We start from the raw sequence: 27,815 nt of genomic DNA on the forward strand, positions 1-27,815 counted from the left end.
TCAAAAAACAATAGGCAAACTATACACCAGTATCTCTACTGGTTGTGCAATAGTTACAAAAAATTATCGTCATAAACATTTAAAACAAATTCTTAAACAATGGCAAACCCAGGATGGAATGTAACAATATTACGAGAGGGAAAGTTGCTACTCACCATATAGTGGAAATGCTGAGTCACAGATAGGCACAACAAAAAGACTTCCACAACTAAATTAAAGCTTTCGGCCACTTGGCTTCATCAACAACGACAACAACAACAACAACAACAAACAAACAAACACACACACACACACACACACACACACACACACACACAAACACGACTGCAGTCTCAGGCAACTGAAAACACACAAACGAATTCTTGCTGCACTATGGACAAAAATAATGCAGATGAAGTTTTAAACGAGAGGTGGGATTATAGATAAAATGAAATTCAAGTAAAATGAGAAACAGAAATACTGTTTTAAATTTATCCATGTTATATGGGATGTTTTGAGGATTGCTACTGTGTTGTAAATTTATGAAATAATTTCTACTGCTTCAGTCACTTTTTGCTAATATTTACTGAGCATGATATATTCTGGCAGTGTGCTGCCATCATCAGATGCATTCCAGTTACATGTACATTACATTAATCTGACATGTGATTAGGTTCATTTGTTGTGTGTACCAGCGAGGTGGTGTGTCTAACTACAGTCTTGTACGGAAAGACATATATGTCTGTATCTTTCTGTATAGTAATGTATTCCTATGTATGTATGTGTCTTTCTGTACAGGACAGTATTTCTACATACCTTCGGATACAGGATTATATTTCAAGACATATCACCGCTGGCACACACAACATATGCATCTAATCACACTTCAGATTAATGTACTGTACATGTAACTGGAATGCACCTGATGATGAAAGCATACTGCCATAACGCATTGCACTAATTAAATATTAGGAGAAAGTGACTGAAGCAGTAGAGATTATGTCATAAAATGAAATACTGATTGCAACACCGCACACAAAAATAAAAAATGATGAAAGTAGAAGAAATTAAATTGAATTAAACACACAAAAATAATTGAAATCACATGGGCAAAAGAATCCAAACAGAAAAAAGAACTGTTGGCAAAAATAAAAATTTGAATCAACTAACAGAACAAAAATAATGATGAAAGTCACATCAACAAAGATTTAAAATGCATGTGACAGGGTTCAAATCCACCATCTTCCAGTCGTCAGTTATGTACCTTAGCCACTGCGCTATGCTGCCACTTACAACAAACCTGCGAATTATAATGCTGCCATGCAACACACAAAATCCTTTTTTGATGACTACTCACTAATGACGGCCCACTTTAGTTAATGACTTCACGGTGTGGTACCTAGGAACCTAACGTACACCACAGTGTAGATGGTTTCAAAAAGTCGATCCCACACATGGTGACCTATCTTTGGTAGTTCAGACTTTGTTCGGTTTCATGCATTAAGCTGAACGCTGCAACCTAGTACAGACATGGTGACATAAATTTGTACTTAAAAGTGGCAATATTTCAGAACTGATGATTTTTGCTCATTTGGTAGTCAGTCAGACCTGGAACTTGACTTTATTTTGTATCCTACTGACACAATTAGTGCAGCTTTTCTTTTTTATTTTTTAATCCCAAAAACATTATGTGTGCCAGTGCAGGCATAAAATGCAGAAGAATTCACTGGATGTGAGTGTACGATCTATAGTAGAAAAACAAACTGTGACACCATGCCCACTCACACAGCAATTTGGAGACTGAACTGTCTAAACATGCAAATTTGCGCCAGAAATGGCTAGCCCCACAACTGGGCTTTTACTTAATTTGAACGTTATCTCAGGTTTACTATGCTCAACAACAGCCCACAAATCAGTTAGAGTATGTTGATTTATAAAGATGAACTTTAGCAGTGCTTTGGTGGACTCTTGTTTGTACATGTAATACGAGGGCTATCCACAAAGTACATTACGTTTTGGAATTAAAAATAAATAAAGTATTGGAAATTTTTTTTTATTATATACAGATGAAAGCCACACTTAAATACTACTTTTCTACATAGTTGCCATTTAAATTAAGGCACTTATCGTAGCGATGGACGAGCTTGGAAATTCCTTCGTCGTAAAATTCGGCCGCCTGCGCCTTCAACCACGTGGTTACCTCTTTTGGGACAGAAAAGGTGTGATTTTTGTGGATTTCCTGGAAAGAGGCACTACAATAAACTCCCAAAGGTAAACTCTGCACAACCTCAGAAGAGCAATACAAAACAATCGCAAGGGAAAGTTGGGCTCAAAGATCTTGTTGATTCACGACAACGCCCGGGCCCACGCGGCAAATGCCACTCGTGAAGTTCTCGAATCTTTTAAGTGGAAGTTGTTTCCTCATCTGCCGTACAGTCCCGACCTGGCACCGAGCGACTTCCACTTATTCCCAGCAATGAAGAAGTGGTTGGCTATGCAGCGTTTTGATGACGACGCACAGCTTCAAGAAGAGGTAACCACGTAGTTGAAGGCGCAGGCGGCCGAATTTTACGACGAAGGAATTTCCAAGCTTGTCCATCGCTACGATAAGTGCTTTAATTTAAATGGCAACTATGTAGAAAAGTAGTATTTAAGTGTGGCTTTCATCTGTATATAACACAAAAATTTCCAATACTTTATTTATTTTTAATTCCAAAACGTAATGCACTTTGTGGATAGCCCTCGTATATGGTTTATTTTATTGTGAGATACTTAGCTGTGAATAGAAAAATGCTTATAAAATTTATGGAGCAGGCACTATTACTGAGTAAGTATACCTCTTCATCAGACCAGCATGCAAAAGAATGCGCACAGCATCAGCAGAAATCCCTTCCTGTTGTTGTGATCCCACCATGTAGTGTAGGACACATTCCCATCGTTCATTTGCATAACTATCCAGGTACGGAATGTCTCGTGGTTTGCTATCAGCCTCCAATGTTGAAGACATGCTCCATGGCCGACCTCTGAAAGTGAAAAACTGTTTGAAAATACTCTAAAAGGAATATATATGTATACTGCAACAAGCAATGACATTTCAAATGATAAGCAATGAAACAGCTGATATATACTCTTGAGCAAATGAGTTAGAGAAACATATCACATGGCATATGGTACCTACTTTTACCCTGGTAACAACACAATGCTTCATGGCAAGGACCCTTGAGATACGACAGTGGTGATTATTATTATTATTATTATTATTATTATTGAGGCTCTTCAATGACATAGTTATCAGCACCCACACTAAATGTAACTACATGAATTTAATGAATGTAAAAGCTCATTATTCACAAGCAGTCTCACTATGATGACATTCTGTGGACACATTAGCAGCTTTTTGGAAAAATTGTGTTAACGATTGGGAGACTGATGAAAGCTGCTGCTCTAAATCAGATATACGGTGACAGCTGACCTTCCCACCACAAACATCAACACTGGCATCACTCTGCAGCATTTCCTTTCAATGTTGAGAAGCTAATACTGACACAAGAGAGGTGTTATAAATGATGATGAGCACACAAATAAAGTAGAATACTATGAGAACAGAGCATAGTTGAACTCTGTATTTGTGGGGGACAACTAATCAAGTCATCTTCACTACGCCCTTACACACATGAAGGTCCAGTATCAAAATGGTTAAAATTACAAAAAGAATAAAGAATGCATAGCTGGTTGCTCACAAAATTGGATAGACAACTATTATTTGAAATTTTGGCGTTACATAGCTTCAACTGCATGTTAAAACATATGTTAATAAGTCAAATTCATAGGAAAAAAGAGAGAGAGAGAGAGAGAGAGAGAGAGAGAGAGGAAAGAAAGAAAAGAAAAGAAAAGATTGCACTGTGCTGCCCTATGGACATCTTTGGTTGCTGTGGCCATTATATCTTTGCTCCAATTCACTAACACCCTGGCAACAAGCAACAGATATTTATTTCCCTTAGTTCTGAATGTGCAAGAGTTTGTCATTAACATCCTCGCTCATTCGCATCCTTGTGTATGTTTTCACTATTAACTGTAGAGCACTGAAGGATTCTGAGCAGATGAAGAATTTCCTGATAGGGTGATTTCTCATCCCCTCAAGTGTCTTTAGGGAGGAGGAGGAGATTAGTGTTTAACGTCCTGTCGACAGCGAGGTCATTAGAGACGGAGCGCAAGCTCGGGTGAGGGAAGGATGGGGAAGGAAATCGGCCGTGCCCTTTCAAAGGAACCATCCCGGCATTTGCCTGAAGCGATTTAGGGAAATCACGGAAAACCTAAATCAGGTTGACCGGAGATGGGATTGAACCGTCGTCCTCCCGAATGCGAGTCCAGTGTGCTAACCACTGTGCCACCTCGCTCGGTTGTCTTTAGGGAAGTTTACCTTTCCACATCATATACACTATACATGTTATAGGGAACTTTGGAAGCTTGAAAGGATGAATAGCAAATCAGTTGAGATTATACACATGGTTTGACCCATTAGTATACAAATAATTAAATCATTGTGTTCATTTAAGACATAGCTACACATTATGACAAGTAGTCAAGTTTCTTGCACTTTATCATTTTAAAATTAGATTGAGACTTTCAGTTAACTATAGTGGCCATCTGTTCCAAACCTGATTCATAATCTTAATGTCTACAAATTCTAACCCCACAAGGCATTCTTGCAGTTGAATCACAAATGTTTTGTGTGTGTGTGTGTGTGTGTGTGTGTGTGTGTGTGTGTGTGTGTGTGTGTGTTATGCCAGTTACTACATATCTGCTCTGAAAGTGATTTGTAACTTTATTGTATGTTAACAATACCAGAAATGACAAGACCTCCAGAGTATGTCTCTCCACGAGAAGGAGCTGTCTTGTTAAGTGTGGTGGTTCTGGATATCAGGTGGAAAAAAAGTGCAAACTTATTAAAGTTGGAACCTAAAAAATTTCTTGTAAAACTGCAAGAGTCTAGAAATGTCATTTCCCCAGACTTGTTTGTTAATGCACTTCAGGTTGTTAATCTGACTTAACTCACAAGATGTGGCAGTCTTGTCAATTTATTATTAAAATATAACTGAGCTGCTTAAATTTAAAATTCATGTGCATTTCAGGTTAGTTAAAAAGATGATGTGCACGATTGAAATCTACACAAATGATGTTTTCTGGTGAACATTTCAAATATCTCTCTCTCTCTCTTTGTTTTTGCCTGTTGTTTCAACCTCGTAAGAGTCAGCTGAACTTTATGTACTGTCGAGAAGAGGCTGGATGAGGAAAAGAGAATTGAGAGATCATGCACGAATAGTGAGCCCTGGGCTGGACTTCTTACTGTGGACGTAATGCTATAGATGGCAGTGGCAAAAAGTGTGGGATCAACCCAAATTCTGTTTAAAACAACAAGCTGAGATGATATAAGACACTATAATGAATCATGTCTACTCCAATAAGAGGTATCATGGGGTGCTGAAGAGCTGATTGCAGATCTCACATAATGAATGCATGGCAGTACACCTCTGTGCTGTTCAAAAACAAAAATTCAGCCCATTCATCCCTGCAGCTTCAAGGTGCAGACAGAATGTCGGACTTTGGGTGGCTGAGTTGGTGATATGGATGATGTGTGTGACCACTGTCTGTACTATAATTGCCAGACTGGAAACTAAGATATTATTATTTAATGTAGTAATGTGTGGAGACATTCATGCTTTCCCAGAAATCTTCTCATTTATTTCCATACTTTTGTTGAGGTAATTGGTGTATGTGGAACAGGAACTCTTGCCGTGAGCTCATTTTATTCTCCATGTAAATCTTCCAGGATTTAGCCATAGCTATTGGAAAATTAATTCAAACACAGCAGTTTTCTGTAGCATGCCAGCAATCTTCTTCATTACATCATATACTTCTGTCTGCTGTTTCCATTCCTCATGTAGTTCTACTGCATCATTTCCATCATCACAACTCAATATGTTAACTGTATTTAAGTGTTGAATGCGGCTCTTACTTTTTCATTAAGTTATTTTGTCTTTGTGAGAACAGTCATTTCTTAGTCACTAAAGAAATTTATTAACTGCACTCCAGGATGAAACACAGCTCAATGGCTGAAGGGAATAGCAGAACTGCCAAAGGTCGCAAGATGGTTTACAATTTTGGATTGATATTCACTTTTTTCCATCACTACCTACCATAGCGCTGATTATAATACAGTGTACATGGATACTATTGTTGTTGCCATTATTCACTGTGTTATGTTCTATGTGACATTAACTCCACGTATTTTGTCTTCTTTCATACATACAAAAGCAGCTGATGTGCTGAAAAAAGTGCTTTCTGTTGAAGTCAGCCTCGGTTGGGAGCAAGGGAAATCTTTCAATGATGGTCGAGTAGTTTCGATTTGTACAGCTCCACTAAGCCAACATACTGCATGTCCTCATGGAGTGTACAAATAGTAAGTGCACCAGTCACACACTCTAAACCATTACTTTAAATAATGGTGATACTTCATCGAACAATCTTTATTCAAATTTTATTACCATAAACACCTTTTGTAGTATCTGATGTGTTTTTTTTAGCATCGCCAAAAGAAGCATGATCAGGAGAACTACTTATATAAGCATCATGATATTGGATATTTTTACTCCCTTAAGGTGCACCCATTGTGCTGGGTATGTTTTTTTGTTTGTAGACCCAGGACCATGTTGTTCTTACCAACAGTCAGGGATCTATACTGTCCACCCAAGCAGAGAACCACTTCCCACAGGAAGACTTATAGAAGTACGATGCAGCAAGTTCCTCAGAGGTTGCCTGCTAAGGACTATTTCTCCTCAACAGCAATATGAAAGGTTGAACAAAAGATCTCTGAGAGCATGTTAATTCTGTGAATATTAGCTGTTCCAGTGAACCGCATAGTATTTACCTTTTTCGACAATCTCCTGACAAATGATCAGGGTAGTAAGTATTATATTCGTATGTTTTATGTTATACTTTCTGACATGTTCCACACCCACGAGAATCATCTCATTTTTTTGGGTCTATGGAACGAAAACAAAATCTAATCTAATATCTATTTCCTACAACACTACATTTCATTGTTGCAGCCAACAGTGGTTGCTCAAGCATGCTCAGAGGACAGGTGCCATCACTGGCTTGGCACTCAAAGGGAGGAGCAGGTTACCTTATTTACCCAAATCGAAGCCACTCTTGAATCTATGCTTCACCCAAAAATGAGACTCAAAATTCGAGAGCACGTGAGGGAAGAAAAAGGAGGAAGAAGAAGGAGGAGGAGGAGGAGGAGGAGGAGAAGAAGAAGATTAAAGGGGAGGGGATATATGAATCCCAGCCGCACTTCAAAACCGAAACAAAGCTGGGTCATTCTAACACGGGATACAAATTAGATGGAATGGATGAAGATACAGCTACAGTAGTTGGGTTCGATTTGTAAGCTTAGCAGTCAAGCTTAAGCAAGGCTATTTTGTAGATTAATTTATTCTTTAAAACATTTAAAATGGCATAACATCTCTGCACAGAAGTTATAGTCATAGATGAGTTAAAAATCACTACAAAAGTCAGTAACTGTGCTTCATTTCTGACACTATTGCTATACGGCATAAGAATAATACGAATGTAAACATTACATGTACGTATATTAGTTGGTGTTTGCCGTTGTCTCACTCACATTTATTAGCGGGGCAGGATTTAAATGAGAAAACAGCTAACATGGAAGAATAAATAGTGTAACGTTTACATTCGTATTATTCTTACATTGAACAGAGTACGTGATTTCCAATTCTTAGGAACTATCACTTGTCGCTGATAGCAAAATGTCAAAGATGTACTGAAGAAGCTTCAGCCATATTAACGTAAAGCACAAACACAGGTTCGCTGATTGGTCTTTTATAGTAGAGTTGTAGTGAAGTAGCAGTGCTGTAAAAACTGTGATACTAAGCTGACCTCTGCTGGTGCTTTAAGCAAACATGCAGCATGATTAACACTTTTTCCTGCAAAAGAAATAATTTCCTTCTCGAATTTAGCACTGTAATGAATGCACTCCATTATGGCTCACTAACACAAGTAATTCACAAAAATCGTCTATGCAATATGTGGAGTGAGAATGAGCCACAGCTTACCAACTTATGCAAGAATCCTAAGGGCTTACACACTGTTGGTATTTACATAAAGAAGTGTATTTTTGTTGCTACAAATATCTGAAAGGCTGCTATATTCAAGGATGAGCAATACTGAATTCCTGTTTCCCTTGTTGGATGACATATTACAATACAACAGTAAAAAAAGTAGTTTTGTCTTCCAACTTTTTTTTATATACCTTTACTAGTGCAGCAGTTTGGGCACTAGTATTTATCTTTGTGCCTGCAAAGCATGCCTGTGGCAGCTCATGCTCCTAGTGCCATTTTTCAGTACTTCCATTTGCATTGCATTTGATTATAAGCTGCAGGCAGTTTTTTGGATCCTGAAAACTGGAAAAAAAGTGCGGCTGAGATTCAGGTATATATGGCAGTCTAAGGTAAGACTTGGAGCAAAGATAGGAATGTAATATGAAAGGTTCGGGCCCCCATGTTTACCAATCTCTTACTCTCAAACGAGGGGTGAGTATCTTCAACTTTTGTGGTCCTGTCCTCCTCAGTTGCGCGTAATACTACGGTATATTGATAAATTTCACTTATGGAGTGTGGTGAGTAGCTTAGTGAAGGTGTGCAGATTGGGGCATGCAAATGGGGAGGAGGGTGGTGGTGGTGGGGGTGCTCAGGTCAGGACAGACAGTTCATTTGCTGGGGAGAGATGATGACAGACTATTCAGGATCTATCTTACATACTATGTACACATCTCACGCATAAAGAGATCTTCACCATGGTCCTGAATAGTGCACAGTTGGTAGTGTACAGCTTGAAGCAGTTGTTAATGCTTCTTTCTGGTGGTAAACACCAACATTTATGGTGACTTATCAACTCGGGCAACCTTTCTCCACGTTTTGGTGTCCTACAGTGGTGTTCCTGTGCCCGTGTTAATTTCTATGCATTATGACATATAGTGGTCATGAAGAACAGCACAATCTGAACCTCGCAGTGTGGTTGTAGTTCTGAATGGCAGGGCTGCTTACCAGTATTTGATATCCAGCATTAAATTGACAACCAATTTGCTGAACTGTGGCACATCAAATCATGATTAGAATGAAGGAGTGAGGGGAAATCCATCATCAACAAGTTGTTGGCCACACAAATTGACTCTGACGGCAGTGGTTTCCCTTGATACCTGGTACTCATGGTATATCCCTGACAGAAGAATAAATGAGAAGTCCAGTACCTGCATGACCTCTGAGATGGAATCCCAAGTGTTGGGCACTCACAACCTGACAATTAGCAAATGCAGACATTGCCTGTCTCGTCAATCATGAGTCGGAATGTCCTGCCAACAGCTGGTACAACTTGTAAAATGTATACTTTCATGGCCGGAAATGTTACAATTAATCAAATGTTCTGAGATATTACGCTGTGGTTGAATGGATTTCACCTTAAAACCCAACATTTTGTCCACATGTGCGGATGACATTTTCAAGAGGGATCATGCCCAATTCACAATCAGGCTTGCTACTGACTGCTACAAAATTCTGCTTCTATGTCCTTCTGCAGTGGCGCGATGTTACATGTTTTGAATGCGCGAGCACAATTGGCTGGTGTTGACTTCTGTTGTCTGCTGTTTCTATCACCCCACTGCAGATGATTGGTACACATCATCTTCAGCATTGCAATCCAGATGTCATTCAGCTTAACACCCTCCTCGTTCCTGTTGAAATTCCTATGGCCTCTCTGTATAACCTTTCGTAGTACCTGCTTGTGGCTGCCAGTACTTGAGTCCTATCAAAATGAACGTAGTGGTTTCCTGGCTGCAAAGCATGTTTCACCCCCCCCCCCCCCCCCCCTAGTTCTCATGTACAGTCCCTGCAACTACACCAAATCCTATGAATTCCTACTTTTTCCAGTGGTTGGTGAGCATCCATGGCCAATTTTAAGTGATCTTTTATCTTTTCGGTGGGTTTGTAGATTACTGCCATGTTCCACTTTTTCAAAATGTTTCCTATGCAGGCAGAAATGTCCTTAATGAAAGACAGGAGAACTTTCAATTTCTTTGATGCCTGAGGATCTCCACAGTTTCCAGGCAGTGGTATTAATGCTCTTTTAATCTCAGTAAATGAGTAACCATATTTGAGCAATTCATTTGGTGATATGTTTTAATCCTGTATCAAGCAGCTCTGGTACACAGATTTTCCTAGCTCTATCTGCCAACGTTTTTTACGATGCCTCATTTTTGTTGTGTGTGGTGGTTTGAATCCCGGTGTAGGTAACGGACTGTGTACATGGGCTTTCAGTAAATTGTGTGGCCCAAGCCACCATGTTCTTTCCCAAAAACTAACATATCGAGAAAATTCAGTCTTCTGCCAGTCTCGTAGTCCATGGGAACTGAATCTTCTGATTGATCCCTCTGACATGTTTGTGTAAATGACCCAGTTCCTCCCTGCCACAAAAACAAACTTATCATCCATGTATCGGAACCAAATATTGTTTCTTGTTCATAGTTTCCAATGACTGATCCTTGAAATCTTCCACAAAGAAGTTCACTGTAACTTGCCTTGAGGGGCTCCCCACAGCGACACCATTCATTTATTCATACAATTCATAGTTCCACTTGAAATTTGTGGTTGTGCGGCAATATTTAAACAGTTCTGCAACATCAGGAGGAAAAATCTGATTCAGCTATTGCAATACATCATTAAGTGGAACCATAGTGAACAATGATACGACATAAAAAGTAAGTAATATGTATATGAAGATGGTATCTGTTCTGTTGGACACATCTGAAAGAACAGATACCATGCAGCTCCTTAGAATGAAATTATATTGAAATGAATACCCCTAGCTACATACAGGCGTTGATATAAGCCAACGAGGACAGTTGAAAATGTGTGCCTCGACCCAGACTCGAACCCGGGATCTCCTGTTTACATGGCAGACGCTCTACTCATCTGAGCCACCGAGGACACAGAAGATAGTGCGACTGCAGGGACTTATGTCTGGTACGCTGCCCGTGAGCCCCACATTCACAACTTATTGTCCCACACTATATTCATAGTACCCCTGCCCATCATACTGATTACTCGCGGCTTTACTGCCGATTCCCATAAGAGTTCCGGCACTGTTTGTGCACCCACACAGAAGAAGATCGCCCTTGTGTGCAGATGCACAAACCGTGCCCGAACTCTTATGGGAATCGGCAGTAATGCCGCGCGTAATGAGTATGATGGGCAGGGGCACTATGAATATAGTGCAGGATGATAAGTTGCGAATGTGGGTCTAATGGAAGGCATGCCAGAGATAAGTCCCTGCAGTTGGACCATCCTCTGTGTCTTCGGTGGCTCAGATGGATAGAGCGTCTGCCATGTAAGCAGGAGATCCTGGGTTTGAGTTCTGGTTGGGACACACATTTTCAACTGTCCTCATTGACTTATATCAACACCTGTATGCAGCTAGGGGTATTCATTTCAATAGAAGGAATATGTCCTCTGGCTGTATTTAATTACTGATAAAATGTGCTGAATTCTTGATATACAAATCTGACTGGCCCACATATGGTCATAATAATTCTCTCAAGAATTTGGCAAGATTGAATGTTCTTGATGTGCTAGTTTTCAAGAAAGAAGATGGTACCTTGGGTCACACTATTTACCAAAAACCCACGCATCCAGACCATTACCTACACTGGGATTCAAACCACCACCTATAATAAAAGTGAGGCATCATAAAAAACTTTGGCAGACAAGAGCAAGGAAAATCTGCATACCAGAGCTGCTCAACACACAATTAAAATATCTCACTAACATTTTGCTCAAGAATTGTTATTAGTTCACTGAGTTGAAAAGGCGTTAAGACCAGGGCACAGAAATCATAGGGATGCTCCAACGCTTGTGAAATTGAAAGTTTTCCATCCTTTCATTAACGATCGCATCTAAAATTGGCCAAGGATGGTCACCAATCACTGGAAAAAGCAGGAATTTACAGGTTTTCATGTGGTTGTGGGGAGGGGTACGTGGGCACCACCAAAAGAATTATCAAAAAACGACTAGAAGAGTACAAGGGCAATCGCAGAAGAGGGGATACTGACAGATCAGTTGTTGCGGAACTTGCTTTGCAACGAGGAGACCACCACATTAATTTTGATAGGACTCAAGTACTGGCAGTCACAAGTGGATACCACGAAATGTTATACACAGAGGTCATAGAGATTGTGAAAGACTCCAGGAATTTCAAAAAGGAGGAGGAGGGTGTGAAATTGAATGACATCTGGATTCTGGTGCTCAAGAAGATGCATACCACTATTCCAGAACGGGGTGATAGCAACAGCAGAAGACAGCCATTGTGCTCACACATTCCAAGCATGTGCCATAATGCCACTCCGCAGAAGCACGTGGAAGTAGAATTTTGCAGTAGTCAGTAGCAAGCCAGGGTGTGAATTGGACATTCGAAAAAGCTACGATCACTCTTGAAAACGTCCTCTGCACATGCGGACATAATGTTGGGTTGTAAGGTGAAATCCACGGCATAATTGCCCGGAACACTTTATTCACTGTAACTTATACAATGTCTACCAATGTCTATCACGTGATGCACTGAACTATTTCATTCACTGTGGCAACTGAAAGCTCTCTCTTCGATGTAGAAGTTATCTAATTCAGTTGACTATGGGTTTACACTGTGATTCCCCTCCTCACCGCCTTAACGTAGCACTATCCGTATGGGTGAGGAGTTTTGTGTGCTCTGGATCCGGAGGGCTACGCTAGCAGTAGCGTAGCTACCAGCAGGTTCACCTATGTCGGACACCCCAAAGGGGAGGATCCAGACAAGTGTCTCCTATCCTATCCTATCTTAAACCTCTCCTTTTTCCTTAACATTATCAACCGCTGCCAAACCTCTCCTTTTTCCTTATCATTATCAACCACTGCCAGGGAAATGGCGACGTCCTTAACAGCAGCTACGGCAGAGAACAACATTTTTGGGACGGCACAGCTGGTGGAGGAGGCACCCTTTCCTTCCCAAGGGCAAATGAGGAGTGGAACCACAGCCTTGTGGGGATGAGGGATCTTCAAAGGCTGAGGGAGTAAACCCTGAAAGAAAATCCTCAAATGTGTTAGGCTTTGCACGCCAGCAGATGAGAAAAAGTTGTTACTGCTTTCAATCAAAGAACGAGCCTTGGATTAAAAATACCTAATGTAGACAGGCCTTCTTGTTCCCCTGGAATGAATGACAGCTCTTCACAGCCTGAAGAAAAACCCAAGAACACGAGAAGATACACTAAACAAGAACAGAAAACGAGAACCCGACAAAAACAAGTTGAGAGTGGGAACATTGACTGTAATAACCTTGACAGGAAAGACTGAAGAGACTGTAGACATGATGGAGAGGAGAAAGATTCATATCCTTGGATTGAGTGAGACCAAGTGGAAGGGGAAAAAACTCTAAATTGCTGAGACGTGGGTACAAATTATACTGGCAGGGTCACAATAAAGAGGCAAAAAATGGAGTGGGGTTAGTGTTTCACAAAGACATTGATCCAATTACAGAAGTGAGCTTTATAAGTGAAAGGATAATTAGAGCAAGAGTGAACTTGGGAAAGAACAGTTTTACTATACTGCAAGTGTACGCACCTCAGCAAGGGTACAGTAAGGAAGAAAAAATGAAATTCCTTGAAGAACTGGAAGACCAAGTAAGAGAGGATAACATTATGATAACTGGGGATCTGAATGCTCGGATCGGCACAGATAGAAATGGATATGAGGAGGTAATGGGTTCTTTTGGATATGGAAGACGAGATGTTGAGGGTGAAGAAATTACAAATCTGTGCATAAGGAATCATTTTTTCATGAAGAATACATTCTTTAAGAAACAAGGTAGCCGTAAGATTACTAGATATGGCTGGGATGGCAAATCTAAGACAGTTATAGACTATATATTAGCGGACAAACTAATTGGAGGAAAAGTAAGGGACACTAAAGTCATACCAAGTGAGCACTTGGATAGTGACCACAGATTACTAGTAGCTGATCTAAATTATAAGATGAAAAGTTTGAATGCTGTACAAAGAGTGCTAAAATTAAGGGGTGGAAGTTGAAAGAAGAAGAAAATAAGAAAAGTTTGCAAAATATAGTTGCACAAAAATTGCCAAAAACTGAAAGGGTAGTGTAGAGGAAGAATGGAACCTATTTAAAACATCAATAGTTAACAGTGCTGTGCAGATATGTGGCAAAACTAAGAGTAAAGTGAAAGACAAAGAAATCAGTTGGTGGAACAATAGAGTAAAAGATGCACTTAAAAAACATAATATGGCAAAGAAAAACATGGAGTTCGGAAAAAAAATCAGAACCAGGGGCTCGTACCAAAATATGAACACAAAGTGACAACACTGGAGAAGGAATACCAACAAAAGAAACTCCAAACAAAGAGAATTGTGAAAGAAGAAAAGGAGAAGAGATGGGAAATATTCACCCAGAAACTAGAGCAGGATAGGAAAGGGAACCAAAAACTGCTATATGGGTTATTGAAAAGTAAAAGATCTGATAGAGAAGACATAAAAGTGATTGAAACAGAAGATGGGGAAATTATCAGGGACGTTGAAGGTATCAGAGAAGAGATGAAGAGTTATTTTAAAATCTTACTGAATGAGGAAGGTGCACAAGAAAGTGACACTGAAGTCATTGAATTAGAGGAGGAGCAGGATCCAATCTCTTGGTTAGAAACTGAAAATTCCCTTAAACAGATGAAAAGAGGGAAGACGGCTGGATTGGATGAGCTGACAGCGGATATGATTAAAGCCGCAGGAATCCATGGAATACAGTGGTTACACCGGGTGCTGGGGATGATATGGAAAGAAAACAAAGTGTTGGATGAATGGAAAAAAGGAATTATAATACCACTGTACAAGAAAGGTAGTAGAAAGAAATGCACCAACTACTGAGGAATAACACTTATCACACTGCTTTAAGATAATGGAAAAGGTTATAGAAAAAAGATAGCGGAAAATTCTAGAACGCCAATTAGAGGAACAACAGCATGGGTTCAGAAGTAATAGGGGAACAATAGATCACATTTTCTCTCTCCGTCAGTTAATGGAGAAGTTTTGGGAAAAAGGAAAGGACTTGATAGTAGTATTCATGGATTTGGAAAAAGCATATGATAGTGTACCAGGGGATAAAATATGGGAATGCTTGAGAAAACATAATGTTCTCAATTCATTAATTAAAAAGGTCCACATGCTGTACAATGGTTGTGAGAGCAGTGTAGAAAGTAGGAGGTGGAAGATCAAAATGGTTTAAGGCAAAAAGAAGTCTTCAGCAGGGCAGTTCGCTCTCCCCTTTACTCTTTGTTACACTTATGGATACAATCATGAAAAAAATCAAGGAAGAAGAAAATGCTGATGAGATCGCCATTTGGGGAGAGACGGAAATGGAGGTTCAGAGGAGACAAGATTACTGGAACACAAAATTTAAAAAAATACGTTTTGAAACACCTCTGATGTGCAGCACTATGTACGCTGCGTATTTTTGTATTAAAAAGGTATAAATTCGAATTCCACCAAATACCATATGTTACTTTCTGAAGCATTGAAATCGAGATTGCGTTGCACATTTGTAAGCCACTCATAGCTCATGTCACGTGATTTCACCAGCTGATGACAGCATAGGACACGTGATGTAATCAGCCAATAGCAAGATCACTCTCCAGTAGCGCAAAAACACAAATAAGGAAAGTTAATGGTTTAAATTAACATACATAGCATTCACATATAACATTGGTCTCGAAGATTAATAAGCTGGAAGAGAAGCTAAGCTTCCACATATAATGATGATCTTTTCTGCGTGTGATACACTTTAAGATACATCACACAAATGTACCAGTAAAATTTTTAATAACGACGTAAATGTCTGATCTTCTGGGTTTGAAATTCTTCTAAGTAGCCGCCTTCAAAGAGTTGATTTTTAAATGAGAGTCAAACGCTTTATTATTTAAGAAATTCATCGTACATTCTCGCACATAGTTCATCTTGCGTAAAAGGAAATTTGCTTTTAATGTATGTAACGCTTTTCAAATCACCATTCGCAGTATTTTCCCGCTACCCATTAGAAATAGGTTCGTTTCAGCAGTTGCAAGAGAGCGCCAGATAACAGGCGTCACCGCGCGATGACACAGCAAGGCCGTATGTTCGTACATGTAAAACATTAAAAGATCTTACATTATGTCATAAAAGAAACAAGAATCAGAGGATACTTCAACAGCATCAGAATTTCGTAAAATGCATAATTCAGCTTAAAGTGCACATTCGTATGTCCAGATTCGGATGTAAAGTTTTTTGGAGTACCAGTATTGTATTATCTCATGTTTGGCTCTTTATCATGGCCCAATGTCAAACGTGCACTTGAAATCAGCGAACAGTTGAAACCAGCCAACAGTGTGAAATTAAACAGTTGGTTTCAAATAAACTTACTGCCTCAGCAGAAAAGATTAATAAAAGCCAAATCTCTTTAGCAAACCGACAAAGATAACTTCATTGTTCTGCAAGGTGATTAATGCTTGACTGTCAGGAAGATGGAAATAAAATCTGAAACTAATAACATATTTTAGCCTTCTGTAATTATGCGAACGTATTTTAATTCATTTGATATCTCCCGGTCACAAAAATCCGTTTTATCATTTAACGTGAGAGCAATAAACGAAGGAGAAACAAAAAAATACTGAACGTAAACACTGGTCACGTTTAGACGACCTATCTCCCCACCACAACTCAGACTGCTCTGCGCACCAGGCCCGGATTTACTACCTGTATATTTCCAAACCGGGCAATATTAGGTAGTGGCGCCCAGCCACACTTTTGTAACCAGAAGCGGGAGAAAGTACTAGTCACGCGCGACTCAACTACGCATGCACAAGAGCCCGCCCGCAACTGCTCAAAGGAATCTCATTTAAACAGTTGTTACGTCATGCTCATCGGAGGCATTTTGTTGTTATGAAGCATTGCATAGTCTTCCAAATGCCTTTGACACATTTTACTGTTGGCAGACGCTTGTATGAGCACTGTGTTTTGTTTTGTATACGGCGCATTTCCTTTGGAACTTGCGTCTTTTTTCACAACCATTTCATTACAGCCTAATTGAACACAGTGGCTCCAGTTGCCCTTCTGAGATCGTCTTGCAGTACTCTGGTGGTATCCGTATTACGCTGCAATGCAGATATGGCCAGATATTGGTCTTCAAGTGGCATTGTAATGTATCGGCGACCTTGTCCAACTTCGCAATCTGTGACATGGTCATGAATGGAACAGTGATCCAGGAAGTGTAGAATAAATTCTTTATTTCCATCTGTGATCACAAAATTGTTAGGTACTCAGACAACTGCTTTTGGTAAGCAGTGACCATCTTCAGACCTGCAGTAAAACATGAGGAGAAAAATAAAATACAAACCCAAATACAACTAGTGGATTGTCTACAGCTCAAAACAATAAATTGGCGATAATGAAAATTATTACTGACTAACATGTGAAAATTATGCACTTTAAATATGATGAGGCATACCTGTTCTAAAAACATTTCCTAATATAATGAAGCCATAGTGGCATCATCAAATGATAAACACAAAATCAGTGTCAGTATTGTCAAACTTACATAAAATATGGTATGTATTACAGTCATCTTGTTAACTGTGTTACTGTTCAAAACAAACTGCCACACAGTAGCCACAAAATATTTGTGTCACAAGCTTGCCAGATGTTGCTACTGAAGGCATACATATGTTCTCCATTCTCTATTCATATAGTTATTATCGCCTATTGTATTTTTTTATGCTGTAGACAATCCATTAGTTGTATTTGTGTTTTTCCCACATTTTGCTGATCTGAAAATGGTCATTGCTGACTGCTACTGGTAGTCGGAGGACCTAACAAGTTTGTGATCGTAGACAGAAATAAAGAAATTTATTCTTGTCCAACTCGCCAACTTATGGATCACACATGGAGAGGCATTTGCATTTGCAGCAACATGACCAAAAGTCCACCCTTTCTGGATCAAACAGACCTTCCTTGCAACTTGTGCTGCGTTAAGATGCTGCATTGTATGTACTTGGTTGAATACAATGTTCACAAATGACAAAAATGCACAAATGACAAATACCATCTGTGTACCTCACTAGAAAACACTGGAACATCAGTACCCACATCCGTCCGAGGAGTCACCTGACACTGTACTGTGATGCACAACACATCTAATACATGGCAAATAATTTTAATTGTTGCCTACACTGAAAGCAAAGATCTCAAGTCATGTAATATGGCCAGAAGTACTGCCAGTATGAAAACAGATTTAACATACTGGATGTGGATATACATGTTCCCCCAATTCTTTTAATCGGTGTATGATCCCCGTAACATGCAAATAAAGAGACTAAATTATCCTTGCCGAAATTGAGCTGAAACATTGTCTTCAAAAACTACGAAAGGCTCCAGTAATAGAACTGAAGCATCAGCATGAAGATCAACTGCAAGAAGAATTATATAGTATGAAAATGTAGAGGCTTTTGTACTTGCCAACAATGACTGCAAAAGAAATCAGCCTTACATAACTCTTGTCTGCTATATGCTTAGTCTCGGAGATTCGATGAAATGTTTTCCATTATTTACTGGATTAGGAAAATCAGTGGATCAAAGAAAGGAAGTCTTATACTATTATCTGGTTTATTTCAACAATGTGTATTAAGTGTGTCGTATAAAAAAGGGTGGGGATGCGGAGTGGCAGAGTAATGTTTCTTCAATATTTTCTTGTTTTGATGTGTGCTTTCCTCCAGCTGCTTCAAAATAGGCAAATATTTAGTTCGAAAAGAATATTAATAGGCATCCTCTCTAGTCTTCAACTACATCTATAAGTTAACAACATCCTAGATTTTCTACAAGTTAACGACAATATTTGTTTGAAACTTGGGCTGTGTTACAGCAAAAGAGATTTTCCTTTAACACTTTATGTTCTCAGACTCACATTATGACAATACACTTAGTGTGCACTGTAAGAATACTAATTGCAGAATAATATTATTCATATATCTTACCCTCCTAGAAGTGCAACTTTGAGATACTTTTTGAAAGTTGTATTCAGGATCCAACCAGGCAACCCACCAGGAATAGCTGCCTCTTGCCAGACATGGAGACTCGTCAGCACCTCAGATACTTGAGCATGTTCTCTGCAATACAGAGTAAAAAATGAATCAGTAACCAGGTAGTTTCAGAAATTCCATGGCAACTCTTATCTTGGTGATGATACAGTAATGGCAGGAAATATGTTCACTAAGCACAGGCAAACTTGTGCAAGTGATGCTTTGGTTAGATTATTTGGAGGCTACATATAAACAACTGGATTTTATGTTTTCCTTATTTGAAGGAGGCTTTTGGTATTGATTTATGCCAAAATTAAATGGGATACACACTTGCACAACATTCTCTCAGGCATGTGAATGAATGCCTTTTTTCCTGGAATAAATTATTACGAAAATATGTGACTATGCCATCTTATTTTTCTTCTCAATGACTATAGTTCAGTCTTATAGAAAATTACAAACACTGAGAATAAAATCGTTTGTTCATCAATAATGGTGACCACTGTGCTGACCTTAAGAGGATTAAGGAATCAAACTATGAGGTCATCAGTCACTCATTCAGGAAAGAAGTTATTGGAGAACAGTGTTGTTAATCAGAAGTAAACTCTGTCTCAGCATGTTACCAAGCTGTATGGAAAATAGGACATAGATGCCCAGAACATTAATTAGCAATAATGCGAGTTAAAAGCAATTACAGGAAATGTAAAAAGCGGTGCAAAATGGGGCAGTGTGTAGACCACAAGCTGATGGGAACCCTTGGAATTCATCTCTGGTAAGAGGCTGCCCCCAGCCAAGATAAGGCGTGCAGAAAATAGTGATACATCACCACCTCCCTTCTAAATGGACAAAGAGGCTGTCAGTGGAAATAAAAGGGGGCTTAGAACTAAGAATACAGCAATAGACTCAAAGTAAAATGGAATGACCTGGCTGTCAAGTGGGGCATACACAATAAGGATCCACCCCCAGCATCAGGCACTTTTCCCAAAACCACCTTATCTGAGAATGGATAATGCATTAAAGCTGGGAATAAAAGCCATTTTTCAGAGTGACTATACAACCTGTTTGGCTGTTCTTTTATTATCAGCCAACACTGAAGCTAAGACTCCAATCTTGTTTATTGGAGTGCTGTAATTAGGGTGCACTGAACAAAGATACAAGCTAGTGTTCGTGAAACACCATAGTCACACTGTGGAGGCATGCCACAGGGAGAAGCATCAGTGGCCAAATGTGATGTAGAAAAGAGCATAATGCAGGGCGCTGAGCACAGCAGATGCCTCAGCCGAGTGGAAGCATGCTCTCCGTCAGCTGTCCACCAGAACTGAATGCCCTTCCTTGGTAACTGGTTGAGCAGATGCATAATGTCGGCTGCTTGTGGAAGGAACTTAAACTAATAATTCTGCTCTGCACAAAAAGCCTGCAGCTGCTGTAAGTTTTGTGGGCAGCATAGAGGGGCAATGACAGAAACACTGTGGCCAGTAGGTTGCATCCCATCTTTGTTGAGCAAGTGGCTGAAGCATTCACTAGTTCCTTTAAAATAATAATAATAATAATAATAATAATAATAATACAATACAATAAAATAAAAAATAGTGGTTGTGTAAGCAGCACTTGAGCCTTGCATCACACAACATAGCAAAGAGGGGACAAAGGGTGTGCAGCTGGTCCTGACAGGTAATGCCCGTGACCATTACACCATTGAGACAGTTAGCATGAGCAGGGATGAACACTGTTAACTGTTCCACGTATCTCTGGAAAACTGCTACAGAGGATAAGATCCCAAATGGCAAGTGCTTGTATTTGTATAAGTCAAAGGGGGCGTGTTGATGATCATAATGCATTGCAATTTCAGTGGAATCTGCAAGTACCAGTATGCATCAGCAAGGTCTGTCTTAGAAAACAATTCACTCACACCAAGCTTTGTGAGGATGTCATCTGTATGTGATATGGGGTCGGATTCCACTTGCACCTGAGCACTGATTGTCGATTTAAACTCTCCACACAACCCGTGGGAGTCCTTGGGTTTCTTGACCACCACCAGGGGCATGAATTGGTTTTAGCATGTTCAACTATGGGCATTGTCTGAATGTAAGGAGATACAAGCAAGGAAAGCTGTGGTGCACACCAGGCCAGGTTCGAATAGAGGTGCAAAGGCAGTACAGAGGTCATTGAGCTCCTGGAAGGGAACCGGGTCTGAAACAACATGAACCTTGTCAGTAATGGAGAACCCAAACAGAGAGGAAGTGTCCATATTGGAAATGTTGTCAGCTGAGTGACTATTGACAAGAGAGTTATCAATCATTTGACCTTTTCGTATGCAGTGTTGTTTGTCAATTGACCACAGAGGGGAATCAAGCTGTCACCAAATGTGACCAATGTATGGGAGAGCAAAGCCAAGTTGGGGAACTAAGACGAGCATACATTTGGTGGTTAAACAAAGAAACAGTAGCTCCCATAACCATCTGGAAATGGACATTCTGGTTTCCAATTGTGAGGTTGGAAGGATTGCCCTAAGAAACAGCTGCCTCTAATTCATCCACCATCCCTTGAGGAGTGACATTCGACCATCCTGACAGATGAAACCAGACAGTACGGAGATGCCCATCTCTCCCACAACAGGTGCACCATGCACAGTGATCCAGATATTCTGCATGTGGGTGTGCCGTGGAGCACTCAGGATATGATGGGAGACCCAGCTGCTAACACCGACAGGGGGGTACAGGCTGTTCAGAGGCCACTGACATGATCAAAAGCAATGAATCATGGTGCCACTGCCAGGAAAAAGGCTTACGAGAATTCAGTCCCGGAGGCAGTGGCTGGACTACTGCTATTTGGGGTTGACCCACGAGGCAGTCAATTGCTGCCTGCATGATCTCGAAAGTGTGTGCGATTTTCAAAACATCATCCAATTGTCTAGTTTGAGGGCTGCAGGGTATACTTCCAGATCTGGAGCTAATAGGATCACTACATCTCACATCACAGAATCTGCACAGGAAGTGCTGCAAGCTTGGTTTGTACAAGTGAAATTGCAACATCGACATAATCCTTGCAAAGCTGTCACCCATGAGTGGTACGACTGACTATGTTGCTTGTGGTACTGATGGAACTTAGGTGCAATGTGACCACATGGAATTGTTGCGAATAATAATTTGACAGCAACGAAAACATCTCATTTAATTGAGTGTGACAATATTTGAGCGTGGAGATAACTTCTGTAGTAAGAAAAATGTCTTTGGGGAAGCCCATGAAAGGAGAGCATCATCTGAAACCTAAAAATCAGCGAAGTGCTGCTTCAGTTGCTGAAAATAGTCTCCCAATCCTCTCTGGCATTGCTAAATGGTGGAAATGTGGATGGGTTGCTCTCCACCTGGGAAGTGATCACAGCCTGGATGGCTTGGGAACCCTGAACCCAGATGCTGTAAGCAATCTGATAAAATACTGAATTTTATGATGGGACAATTCAGTCTGTTGTTGAAATAGCTGTTGCAATTGCTGCTGCATGAGCAGCTGGTACTGTTGCTGTTCCACAAGTTGCATGAGCTTCACGTGCTTAGGATGCTGCTGATCTTTTACCTCGTCACCGATTATAGTGGCAGGAATTTGACAAAATAGGGAATGATTTGAGAACCATTAGAACAGGCTGACTGGCTGGTGGTGCCACAGCAAGTCTCCTGATAAGAATAAACAGGTGTACAACAACAACTAGAGAATGACAAACAATGGAGATGGCATAGAAGAATAACAAGTCCAGCAAGTGAACCACAACCGAAACCTAAGATTTAGCAAAATCAGAACCAAAATCACAATGTGTAGCAAGCTGTGCCACTGGCTTTAAAGGGGCTGCCGCAGGCACTGATTGGATGGCATAGCAGGTGTGTCTCTGTAGTCAGTGCTGCAGCAGCGACAGCAGTGCTCACAGATTGCAGCAGTGCCATCTAATGGCCGTCTTCGAGATCCATGCCTTCCAGAGGACTTCCAAACTTGGTAGGCTGGGCTACTGTACTCATATATAATACTAGAAGGAGAAATGATCTACACTGTCCAGTACTCAGCATTGGCGCACCACTGAAGGGAGTGAAATTATAGTTGTAAAGTATTGGCAGAACATAAATAATTAAGGAGTACAAGGAGACAGTGGTTCAGGAGGAGGAGGGGGTCAGTTTGGCGGATAATCAGAGCCACGACAGAGGATGTGATTTAATTGTTTCAGCCTAGGACGATATCAGGTGTTGAGGAAGGTGCTTCTTTGTAGATGATTCTTGGAGGGTGGTGGGAGGATGTGGTACAGGAAACCTATTTAAGGACTATGTTTAGGGGTAGTGTCTATCTGCAAAGACCTTCGTGAGACCTCCAGCATAGTGAGTATGTGAATTGTCATCACTGCAGATATATCATCTATGAGTGGCCAGGTGGTATGTCAGGTATTTTTTAGTATTGAAGGGATGTCAGCTGTCAAAATGCAGGTACTGTTGGTAGGTAGTGGGTTTATGTGAACAGAGGTGTGGATGGAGCTATCAGAGAGGTGGAGGTCAATCTCAGGAAAGTGTCACATTGGTTTGGGGTAAAGCGAATGGGAAAGAACGTGCTGAGGTTGTGTGTTATCTATGTATTTGCACTCTAGCTCAACAAAGGATCTACTCTGAAATCTAGCACGTATCCTTTCTATTTTATGTGCCAGCCAATGCCTCAATGCTTCTGCTTTTCAATAACTGGCCTGCTTTACTCTAAAGTATTTACCACGTGACATAAGAATTCAATAGATAATAAAATAAACTTAAATACAAACTGAAATCAGATTCACAAAAGGTGTTCAACACTACACTATGTCATCTTACAACCCAGGACTGATCAGTGGAGTAGCTTCACAGATATGCAATTGGCTCCATGAATGTTTGAATAACAGAACTTAGCATACTGTGCTGAATAACAAATGTCAACAGATACGAAAGTAATGTTGCGTGCACTGCAATAAAGTGTAATAGGATCTCCAATGCGCTTAAAATATATAAATGATTTATCAGTTAGCATCAGCAGTGTAATAAAACTGTTGACTGATTATGCTGTTATCTACAGGGAAGTTGGACGATAGTAAGGAAATTCAGAAATACTACAGCATTTACACTTGGTGTAATGAATGGCAGCTCTCTTTTAATGTGAATAAATGTAATGCCACAGCTACAGCAAAGAGGAAGAGCTCTATAACAATTCATTTACAATAATCAATATATTGAGCATGTTAAATTTTATAAGTATTTAGGAGTAAAGCTAATAAGTGATATGAAACAGGATGAACATTGAAAATCAATACTGGGGTAGCAAATGAAAGATTTAGATTTGTTGGTAGGGTTGTAGTAAAGTGCAGAATACCTTCATAGAAAGTCACATACAAGGCAATATTATGAACAATTCTTGAGTATTGTTGCAGTGCTTGGAGTACTCCTAAGTAGCATGACAATAGAAGTTGAATGAATTTAAGAATCACTGCTAAAAACATTATACATCAGTTATAGGCCATACAAAAATGGAACAGCGATGTTCAGAAAACTTAGAGGAAAGGCTATCATGAAACCCTGTTGGGAAAATTTGCAGACCCTATATACGAGAAAGACAGTGTTGCCACCACAATATCTCATATGGGGATCACAAGAAAAATATAACAGAGATTAACGTATGTCAATATGTAAAATGGAACATGACTGAAAATCCCTAAATTGATATGAAGTACCTTTCCCCATAAAATTTATAGTAGGTTGTGGAGTATTAGGTTACGAATGTAGGTGGCCAGACTATTACAATGTTATATATCAAATACTATGCAACAAAAGGCACAACCACATCACATTATCTTCAGCTACTTGATTTGTATTTTTCAGTTATGAGGATGGAGGACTAGCATACGTATTACTTTGTAACAAAAAAGGGATTTAAGAAATGAGACATTTCTTACTACAAAGAAGTTGTTATGACTGAGACAAGAGCACAAAATACATTATATGATCAAATGTATCCAGACACCTGGCTGAAAATGACCTACAAGTTCGTGGTGCCCTCCATCGGTAATGCTGGATTCAATATGGTGTTGGCCCATCCTTAGCCTTGATGAAAACGTCCACTCTCGCAGGCATACATTCAATCAGGTGCTGGAAGGTTTCTTGGGGAATGGCAGCCCATTCTTCATGGAGTGCTGCACTGAGGAGAGGTATTGATGTTGGTCGGTGAGGCCTGGCACGAAGTCGACGTTCCAAAACATCCCAAAGGTGTTCTGTAGGATTCATGTCAGGACTCTGCACAGGCCAGTCTATTACATGGATGTTATTATCCTATAACCACTCCACCACTGGCCGTGCATTATGAACAGGTGCTCGATCGTGTTGAGAGATGCAATTGCCATTCCTGAATTGCTCTTCAACAGTGTGAAGCAAGAAGGTGCTTAAAATATCAATGTAGACCTATGCTGTGATAGTGCCATGCAAACAACAAGGGGAGCAAGCCCCCTCCATGAAAAACCACGACCATGCCATAACACCACCGCCTTCGAAATTTACTGTTGGCACTATACACGCTGGCAGAAGACATTCACCGGGCATCCGCCATACTCCACACCCTGCCATTGGATCGCCACATAGTGTACTGTGATTCGTCACTCCACACGTTTTTCCACTGTTCAATCGTCCAATGTTTACGCTCCTTGCCCCAAGCGAGGCGTCGTGTGGCATTTACCGACGTGATGTATGGCTTACGAGCTGCCACTTGACCAAGAAATCCTAATTTTCTCACCTCCCGCCTAACTGTCATAGTACTTGCAGTAGGTACAACCCTCTTCAACTGTCGGCAGTCTCTGTCAGTCAACAGACGAAGTCGGCCTGCACGCTTTTGTGCTGTGCGCGTCCCTTCACGCTTCCACTTCTCTATCACATTGGAAACAGTGGACCTAGGGTGGAAATCTCGCATACAGATGTATGACCCAAGTGACACCCAATCACCTGAACACATTCGAAGTTTGTGAGTTCTGCGGAGTGCCCCATTCTGTTCTCTCATGACGTCTAGTGACTACTGAGGTCGCTGATATGGAGTACCTCGCAGTAGGTGGCAATACAATGCACCTAATATGAAAAACATATTTTTTGGGGAGTGCCTGGATACTTTTGATCACATAGTGTACGAGTATGTCCCATAATTCTAGAATAAAGTATCATCAGATTAACATGTGGATACTAATGCAATTCTGTGTTGTGATCCTTAAAAAATGCTGGAACGCATATTCCCACCATATCCTGGTTGGAGCAGCGACCAACAAAATTTTCTCTTTCCTTTTTGGTTTAGTCTAGAACAGTGGTAGTCAACCTGGTCCGTAAGACCCACTAGTGTGCATTCCAGCTTTAATGATGGGTGGTAGACAGTAGGGGGTCTAAATAATTATTTCATTAGGATTCATGAAATTTTGACGAGGTATTTGGTAAGTGATTATTATTAGATGCTTTGACTTGCTGTAACTCTGCTATAGACAGTTAATAAAGGTACTTCCCTATTTTGTAACTGCCATTCCTGTGGAACTGGTGGGCAGTTAGAAAATTTTACTAACAGAGATACAAAACTGGGTAGTAGGTGAAACAGGTTGACTGCAGTCACAATTATATTTTCTCAAAGACGATTAAGACTGGAATAACACGTACTGTATTACGGAGCACTTCACTTCATTGTTCCAGTATTCTTGTTGCTAGAAGTGGGTGGGGTGACAGGGCAGTTACTCTGCATATTCATTACGGAATGTAACAGGAGCACATCAAGTGTCCTTTCTGTTAAAGAGGGCACTGTTGTTCAATTCTGCACATATTCATTTCAATATTGACATTTTCTGCATCTATGCAGCTGTCAAAACTAGGGACTGTGTTATCAGGCTTTCCACAAGTTTCCCCATGTGAAATTCCCTGATTTCCAGACAACTTTTAGCAATTTTTCCTAACAAATTTTGAGACTGAGTGATAGAGAGGGTTTATGGGATCAGACTGTGAGATCATCAGTCCCATGATTCCAAAGTTACTCACAGAAGAAGGAAGGTCTACTAAAAGTAGATGGATCCAGCCAGGTATGTCAAACAGTACAACAAGGAAGTTAAAACACACAGAGTAAAAGGCATAAAAGGTTAGACCTAATCCAAAACTGGAAAAAAGAGTGGTCATGGAGTCCCAGACCTAGAAAACGTGAAGAGAGGTCCCAACCACAACCACATTGCCTCTGCTCCAGGAATAAAGCAAAACCTTATATCTGGAAATAGTCACTTTCATGGAGGAAACTGAGGACCAGAATTGTCTGCTAATATTAAAATTAAGAAAGACTATACTTAGCACGGAGGGCCAAAACAAGGGAACATTCCAGCAATATGTGGGATACCATCAGAGTGGCTCCACAACCATACTGTGGAGGCGGCTTCATTACACAGGAGTAATCCATGGGTGAGCCTGGAATGACCAATGCATAGACGGCATAAAGCAGTGGGCTCCTTCCATGGGGAATGGAAGGAAGAGCACCAAAGCATAGTAGCCTCCTTGACTGTGCGGAGTTTATTACTGAGAACAGTAGCAGACCAAAAGTCATTTCACTTTTGGTCAAAGAGAGGTATGATATAGATC

At 40.3% G+C, this 27,815-nt stretch overlaps 1 protein-coding gene across 1 annotated transcript in view; it reads right to left on the reverse strand.

The window, feature by feature from the left end:
• Positions 1-27,815, reverse strand: part of LOC126412501 (general transcription factor IIH subunit 4) — a 127,605-nt gene that overhangs the window by 69,092 nt on the left and 30,698 nt on the right. The window contains exons 3-4 of the mRNA XM_050082128.1: positions 19,144-19,275; positions 2,817-3,002 (exon numbers count right to left, since the gene is read on the reverse strand). Of these exons, the coding sequence (XP_049938085.1) occupies positions 2,817-3,002; positions 19,144-19,275 (318 nt within the window). The remainder of the gene's footprint in view (positions 1-2,816; positions 3,003-19,143; positions 19,276-27,815) is intronic.

The sequence above is a fragment of the Schistocerca serialis genome, chromosome 1 (genome assembly GCF_023864345.2).
Source record: "Schistocerca serialis cubense isolate TAMUIC-IGC-003099 chromosome 1, iqSchSeri2.2, whole genome shotgun sequence".
NCBI classification, from domain to species: domain Eukaryota; kingdom Metazoa; phylum Arthropoda; class Insecta; order Orthoptera; family Acrididae; genus Schistocerca; species Schistocerca serialis.